Genomic DNA, 7,938 nt, shown 5'->3' on the forward strand with positions numbered 1-7,938 from the left:
TAAATTGAACGACTTTCTAAGTAGTCTTTTTAAGTAAGTTTTTCGACCGTCCAAGTTAGAATATTTGGTGCAAAAGCTAGTGAGAACTTTGATACTCCCTCTGTTTCAAAAAGGATGACTTAGTTTGATTTGAAACGGAATTTAAGAAAAAAAAAGACTTATGAATCTTGTAATTCTAAATTAAAGTTATATCGAATATATCAAAGTGTCTTTTAATCTTGTGGTTTTAAACATGTCACGTGAAAATATAAAGTTAGAGTGTTGCCAAAAATGATGACACAGAGTTCCTGAATAGAGGCCACATATACATACATTGATGCGGTGGCTCTCTAATTTTACAACAAATGACACGTTAAAATTTTATCTAGCTTGAAAACTCTGAATCACCCTTAAATTGGAATATATTCTTCTACTATGGTAGAAAGAATGCATGGGACTTTGAGTGATTATTTTGGCATTTAAAAAAACACCATAGGGTATCCATGTTCGAAGCCTTAAATAAGCAGCAATTTGTCAAAAATATTTTCCAAATAATCATTTTGTATATATAAAAAAAAAAACATATATATATTTTTTATAAAAGTTTAGTCGAACAGGCTAGATACGTGGTCCTTGTTTCCATGCATGAAACCTTATATTACCGATGCAGAAAGCATCACATGTTATCTTTTCGTAAGAAATAAAAAGTATATGTTGTACAAAAATTGAAGTTAACGTTAAATGAGTTGAGTAGTAAAATCAAATAGAATACTTTGCTGCAACTGTAAGTATTCCCTGCAGAAATCATATTATAAAGCCACCACGAAAATCAAATAAATCATAATGAGATATTGATAAACCAAAATCCAAATATATTAAAAAAACCATCCAAATAAGTTTAGAGCGTTTAACAACACCCAAAAACACAACTAAGATTCAAACACGAACAAACCAACAGTACTAATAATAAAAACTAACAACCTGTAGAGAATATCATATCACACAATAATCTTAAAAGGGCCAACGAAAGTCAATACGCGAACCACACCAATATCCTCCATGCCTCATCAAGACACCATACCAAATACTAACTAACTAGTCAACCCGAGGGAACCACCTCGGTTCGTTCATTGACTCAAACCCGTCAATAACCTTGTATACTACTACTTGCATCACAACACAGAAAAGCAACAACTCTATAACTTGTAGGGTGAGTGAGTGCAACAAAACCTCCAGTTGGAGATTTAATTGCACTGGAAAGCAAGCTTGATGTTCTGCACTGTACGGGTGATGAGGGAGTCAACAGTGTTCACTGAATCCATAGTGAGATTTCCTGTAGGCGGGTTACTCATGAGTACCTGGTATCCCATGGTCAATAGGCACCCATTAATCTTACCACCATTCTCCAGTGTTCCAATGCCAGCTACCCCGTTGGAATTCTCGTAACAATCTGGAACAATGGCGAATCCAGATGGAAGGAACGTCACGCAGGAGGAATCTCCACCATTCATCACAGCATTCATGTCTCCGGTATTAAGTGATGAATATGCTATGATCGAACCAGATACATCTGTGCACGACTCTTGCAAGGTCAGCAAGCTGTTTTGGCTACCATCGCTGTTAGCCACCTGCAAGTCAAGCCAAAACACAGTTATACAATGGTGAATACTGGTTTTGTGTCAAATTTCTAAAAGCCACACCAATTGCACTTACAGTAGTACGAAACAGAGTGATGCTATTGCCAGGATCCTGACCCTTGGCAATGTGGACTATTCGGTGCACGGAACCACCCTGGGACAACACATCCCATTGACCTCTCATCTGTTCATTTCTCAGGAAGTCAAACAAACGTTGATGTGTTATCGGCAGCCAGAGGGTCCTGCTGGCACTCAACACCATACCATTAAGGTCACCAGGTTCACCAACGCCCTTCCTCATAATAAACTTACTCTCCTCTGCAGTCCCTAGTTGGATTGATTCCCAGTTGTAATAGGTTGCACAAACACCAATGCAAAAGTGGCGAATCACGCGTCGAGCAAGCATCGCAATACTTCTCCGTCCACTGGAAGTAAGCACTGCCAATAATGAAACTTGATAAGAATCCATTATCATTTCAAAGTTGGAGAGTGTCAAATGAACAATTATGACGTGATATACCTGAATTATCACCACTGGGCACAGGAGAAGACATGATTGTCAAGAACTCGCATTGCCTTTGTAGGGTGGCGATCCACCGTTGGGCACCAAACCCCAGGCCAGACCTGATGTAAGGGTGGTAGTAATTGTGGACGACACTCTCATCATACTCCATGTGCTCAATCCAAATAACCTGAAATTTTCCGTCAAAATTGTGCTAGCAGTTTTATACACACAAACTGAGTAGATTAAGACAAGCTTTGACATCAATTGGTCTGCATGGAGGCAATTAGGTAACTTAACCAGCAACTCAAGACAACTAAAGGATTATATGTTTCAAAAGAGCATATATCAATCTGTGTATCCAGTATATTTAGTTTACACAAAGTTGGGATTCCGGAATAAAAAGATAGGATGCAAGGAAATGATGAGAGTTAATTGTTTATAATCACTCAAAAAGATGGGATGCAAACGAGGAAACTCGGTGCAAAATGTGATTTTGTAAGAAAATGAAGAATAGAATATAAGAGGTTTAAGTTAAACCAAAATTACTGTTACACAAATAAGATCACTTTGGAATTTCTAGATAGGTTGAGTACAATAGAAGTCTATATTGAGGTCAAATAACACAAGTGGTAACCAAGTAAACACCATGCAAGCACAATTTCACAAGCACGGGCAAGGGTGTTGGACAGAAGCATCACATTATATTGCTTATACAGTTGAGATGAAACTACCGAGGCTTTGCCTTCACACAATGATCATAAATTTAAAAGTTCAAGACACAGAAAAAGGAGTTGAGGCATCTTGCAATACTGTAAGGTTGATATCCTCGATTAACCAATTTTCTAATCTGACAGAAGCCTAATCAAGCAAATATGAAAAAATCTAGCCTTGAATTTGATGATGACATAAATAAACATAGAGAAGCATCTACAGAATAAAATAACAATAGAAGGTTCAGATTCTTAGGCTACAACTGTCAAATTATTTTACTGACAGCACTTCCAAAAGATGCTGAGGATAAAATATATTTCAGAAGCAAAGGTCAAGAGAATCAACACTCAAAAACCAAATAGTATGAAGTGCATAAAAAAGCCTATGTAAGCAAAGAGACAAGAGAAACCCCTTGATTAAGAACGAATAAATACACAAACCAACAAGGAAAAGTAAATCTACATAGAACAATAAGCTAGGTAAATGTCAGCAACTTATTGAGAACTGCATGGAATACTAAATGGAAAAAAGTAAATGGACTAGTCACCTTGGAGCACCCATTGGGCAACTCTTGCACGATACATCCCGAAGGAAGCCTCCTGCAACTTCCATCAAGCGGTAGTGGACCTTCCTGAATAGCATCAATAGACACATCCACCATCACCCAGACACCTTCAGCATGCTGCTTGCAGAAGCGTAGAAACTTCACTCGACGGACAGGAACTAAAGCAGAAGGAACTTGGAACTCAGCTTGGATCTGCAAAACAATATTTTCAGACCTCTATTGCAGGACAGGCAAGAAAAGTAGCTTATAGAATGGGCGACTTCCACCAAAATAACAAAAACGTACCAACTGCATATTGCCATCCTTGCTTCCACCTGAGCTGTTGGAGATCACATTAATTGTAGAGGTTTTGCCAACAATGCATGAAAATATATCCATCCATCGACTCTGCATAAGTAGAAGTTACATGTTACATGGAAAGCAAGAACAAAAGCCAACAATATGCTTTTTTCCTCTACTTAGAAGTTAAAATAACTTTAATCAAAAGAACATGCAGCCATTAATGCAACACTCCTTAAATAAAAAGAAATCCTATGTCAATAAGCAAATTGGAGAAACATTTTCACATTCAGCAATGGTTCAGAGAAATTAAAAATCTCAACTACAGGTTTCAGGATGAAGAAACCTACTGTGTCCATCAGAGTCTCCACCAAGGTCAGACTGTTAATCATCACAGTACCAGTTGCCTTGGTTGCTTCTGCTGTCAAATGGGCAGGTTTAATGCCAATACATGGAGGAAAAGACCTGGCATACTCCTCAAGGTTCAATACTTCAGCAGTTCCATCAAAGTTTCCAAGCCACAGAGGAGCACCGATATCAGCCAGCTTAATCAGCTCATTCATGGAAGCAAAAGCAAGCTCCATTAGCATGTTCCTATCAAAGGATACATCTACACCGGCCATGCTCAGGGCGGGCCTAGGTGAAATAGCTGGTAGAGCACTTGAGAAATTATTGCCAAAATTAAGACCCATTGGCAATGCAGTGTCAACAGAACTCATAGCACCATAGCCGTTTCTTCCCACAGCAAGTTCCAAACCTGAATTAGCCATTCCAGCTGACATTGGACCATGGACAGATTCCACCTGCCTACCCAGAAACTTGTTTGCCACAACACAGATCCTACTGTATTCATCTCTCAGCCGAGCATTCTCAATCTTCAAATGATGCTCTTCAATGTGTATCTCACCAAAAATTGCCTGACCACCACAATGTGGGCAAGCTGGGCTTCTCATCGCTTCCTTCATCGCTATGTTCTCAATGCGAAGCTTATCATTCTCTTGCTTCAACATTGAATTTTCATGACGCTCCATCTGGGTCTGAAACAACGTAGGTTTTCACTTATACATTCACACAATGAAACACAAGAAAATAATGTTAAATGTGTCGTCATTTACCTTCATTTGGGTTCTCCTGTTCTGGAACCAAAACTTAACCTGCCTGCTTTCCAATGTCAACCTCTTACCAAGTTCCAGCCTTGCTTTCTCATCCGGGTGTGGATTCTCCTTAAAGCAACTGTCAGCACAAGACAGATAGATAAAAAAATTTCACAAACAATTTAAAAGACAAAAGTATAAACATAAAGTGGTTATAAACACTAACGCCTCCAGCTCTTGGATTTGGTATGGAGTGTGCCTATGGTACTTCTTTGCCGATTTGGATGAGCTACCAATGTGAGTTTCAATTTCATCACCCGATCCAATACCATCAAAGTTGTCACTCCCAGTCCCGGACCTGCTCTCGTACTCATCATCTCTGGAGTTCCTTCCCATTCCATCAAAGCTCAAATCACCAGAACCTTCCATTTTCGGTTTCTGAAAAATTAACCCAAAAACACATATTGATTAATCCCAATTCCCAACCAACAATAAAAAAAAAATTAATAAGTAGTACTAATTTAAATAAAGGAGGCCTACAAGAGCAAGAGATAACGGTGAAGAGTTAAACATTGAATGAGATAAAGATGATGTGATAAGCTGTGACTGAGCCATAGTAGCAGTAGGCATGGCTTCGTATGAAGTATCACCCACCAATCTTGAAACCCCACCACCGTTTCCTCCGCTACTACTTCCAATAAAACCTCCAAAACTCATCAAAACTCAACCCCACTCTATCAAAAAATCAAAACTTTAATCTCAAAAACACCCTTTTCAATCACTTTCAAGATCCCAACACACTTTTCATATTTATACACCCACAAAATAAATAAAAAATAGTGTATTTTTTTATTTAGCCCAAGATTAGTGATGAACATAAAACTCAACAACCCAAACCCACAAAAATTAAAGAAGAAGCAAAGGGGGTTGGTATAAGACAACCAAGAACCCTTATTGCACCTTCCCCTCTAACTCCACTCTTTTAAACAAATGAGAAAAGAGGGGTTGGCTAAAACAATAAAAAGGAAACCCTAACAAGATTATTTCATTCATTCAATCAAAGAGATATGGGTTTTCACTGCTTATAGCTGTCATTGTAAAAACAGTGGGATCGCTACCATAAAAGAAGAAAATGAAAGGTTTTATAAATGGGGCTAAATAAACCAGTATATATATATAAAAAAAGTGGACTTTTCATTACCATACAAAAAAAACTGCAAGAAACCAACAAATCAGAAGAAAAAAGAAAAAGAAAAAGACTCTGTTGACTCTTCCATCAACAAAAAAGCGCATAAAAGTTAAAAAAGACTTTTTAGAATATTATTTTTTTCTGTGTATAAAGTAAATAGAAAAAAGCTTCAGGATTCTGTGTGGACCTATTGAAAATCCACACACACACACCAAAAACACACAGTTCCAGAAGAGTCCATAACTCCAGATGCTCATTTTGGGATCCAAAAGTAGATTAATTAATTGATTAAATTAATGGAAGTTTAATTAAAATGAAAAAAATGGTGATTACTGTTTACTGATTACTGATTAGCAGATTAAGACCTGACTTACCAGAGAGTAACGCACGCTAGTCAATACAAATTGATTTGTTCCACGTCTCGATCGATTGCCCTATCATTAAACAAAACAAATAAACAAATGTATATATCAAATTAAAATCACAAAGGAAACATCATTAATCATTATAAAATTAACAAAAGAACAAGTTCTAGTACTACTTACAATTGCTTTTAACTTTCGAACAGTAAAATGAATAAGGAAAAAAGCACTAAGGAATATATATATAGTGGATATGTACGGCTGCTGCTAGGGTGAAAATGACAATCTGGGGTTGGGGTAGGGGGGGTTTAGGGGGGTGGGGTTGTTCTATTTACCAAAACAAGTCAATATTTGATATGTCTGCTCCTAGCTGGATTTTTTACCATGATGTGGCGCGCTTATCGCCCGCCTGTCTCATTTTTCTTTTCCCTTTTTTGGTTCGTGTCTATGTTCGTTGTTCTCGTTAATCTATATTCGCGCGATAAAAATCTTACTGTGATGAACTAACGTTTGTGCGGTTTTTAAAATATCGTTAATAACGTTGGAGGTTGTTTTGAAAACCCGTTAATGATAGTGGCGCGTTCTGAAAACCCGTTAATAATAGTGGCGCGTTCTTTTTTTTTTTTGAAAAGTCGTTGGCGATAGTCGCGCTTTTTTCAAAAAACCGTTGCGTTCAAGGCTCAACGATACGTTACATATTCTTCGGTAATTCAATTTTAGTAACGGTCGGTCAACTTAGTTTTAAGATTTTTCTTTTTTTCATTTTGTGGTTATTTTCGTTGTTCTAAATAATCTATATTCGCGTTAGATATATATATATATATATATATATATATATATATATATATATTGGTTTGATGATTATTTTTTTTTTTAAATGTGGTCGCTAACTTTTAAAAAGTCGTTAACTATAGTGGCGATTTTTAAAAGAAACATTGTTTTCAAGGCTCAACGAGACAGTCATATTCTTTAGTGATTCAACTTAAATAAAAATCAGACAATTTATCTTTTATAATTTTTTCTTTTTTTATTTTGTGATTATTCATTAAATGATGGCGCTATTTTTTGAAAAATCGTTAACGATAGTGGTGCATTGTTAAAAAAAAAATTGTTACATTCAACGGTCACAAAGACAGACATATTCTTTAGCGATTAAACTTTCGTAACAATCATTAACTTATCTTCTTCTTCTTTTTTATTTTGTGACTATATATTGTTGTGATTAATCTATATTCGCTCCATAAATTCTATTGTAATCATCTATGTCAGTATTTTTTCTTTTTAAAGTCGTTGAAAATATTGATGTTTTTTTTTAAAAAACAAATCTTTAACAATAATGGCATTTTAAGTAAGAAAAAAAGAAATGTGGTCATGTTCGAGGTTCAACAAGATAGTCATATTCTTTAGTGGTTCAACTTTAGTAACAATCAATCAACTTATTTTTGAGGGTCGTTTGGCGTGAAAGATGAAAATAAATAGTGATTGAATAAAATTTTTGTATCTTGTTTGGTTGTCATATTTAAGATAACTCATCTCACTATTTATAATAAAGTGATGGGATAAAAATTCTACTGTGATGAACTAATATTGGTGCAGTTTTTAAAATATCATTAATAA

General features: G+C 36.2%; 1 protein-coding gene across 2 annotated transcripts; it reads right to left on the reverse strand.

Moving 5' to 3' along the window:
* Nucleotides 1–830: 830 nt before the first annotated feature.
* Nucleotides 831–6,517, reverse strand: LOC107014968 (homeobox-leucine zipper protein ROC5). Of its 2 annotated transcripts, XM_027915711.1 has the most exons (10): nucleotides 6,505–6,517; nucleotides 6,334–6,393; nucleotides 4,997–5,208; nucleotides 4,792–4,909; nucleotides 4,027–4,713; nucleotides 3,683–3,784; nucleotides 3,380–3,589; nucleotides 2,137–2,308; nucleotides 1,693–2,054; nucleotides 831–1,607 (listed from the first exon to the last, which is right to left on the reverse strand). In XM_027915711.1, exons 3-10 carry the CDS (start codon nucleotides 5,197–5,199, stop codon nucleotides 1,224–1,226), a joined length of 2,238 nt encoding a protein of 745 aa, XP_027771512.1. In that variant the 5' UTR covers nucleotides 5,200–5,208; nucleotides 6,334–6,393; nucleotides 6,505–6,517; the 3' UTR covers nucleotides 831–1,223. The 2 variants fall into 2 exon arrangements, with proteins under 2 accessions (XP_027771512.1, XP_015070591.1); XM_015215105.2 differs by lacking the exons at nucleotides 6,334–6,393; nucleotides 6,505–6,517 and adding an exon at nucleotides 5,311–5,924.
* Between the last annotated feature and the right edge of the window lie 1,421 nt (nucleotides 6,518–7,938).

This window comes from Solanum pennellii, chromosome 3, assembly GCF_001406875.1.
Source record: "Solanum pennellii chromosome 3, SPENNV200".
In the NCBI taxonomy this organism is placed as follows: Eukaryota; Viridiplantae; Streptophyta; class Magnoliopsida; order Solanales; family Solanaceae; genus Solanum; species Solanum pennellii.

Bases quoted from the DNA above. Each gene is read 5' to 3' on its own strand.
- LOC107014968 (XM_015215105.2), bottom strand. From the start codon at position 5,487: ATGAGTTTTGGAGGTTTTATTGGAAGTAGTAGCGGAGGAAACGGTGGT. The intron at 3,590-3,682 runs GTACGTTTTTGT...ATTGTTTTGCAG, and splicing joins AGGATGGCAATATGCAGTTG to ATCCAAGCTGAGTTCCAAGT. The intron at 2,055-2,136 runs GTATATCACGTC...CATTATTGGCAG, and splicing joins GCCCAGTGGTGATAATTCAG to TGCTTACTTCCAGTGGACGG.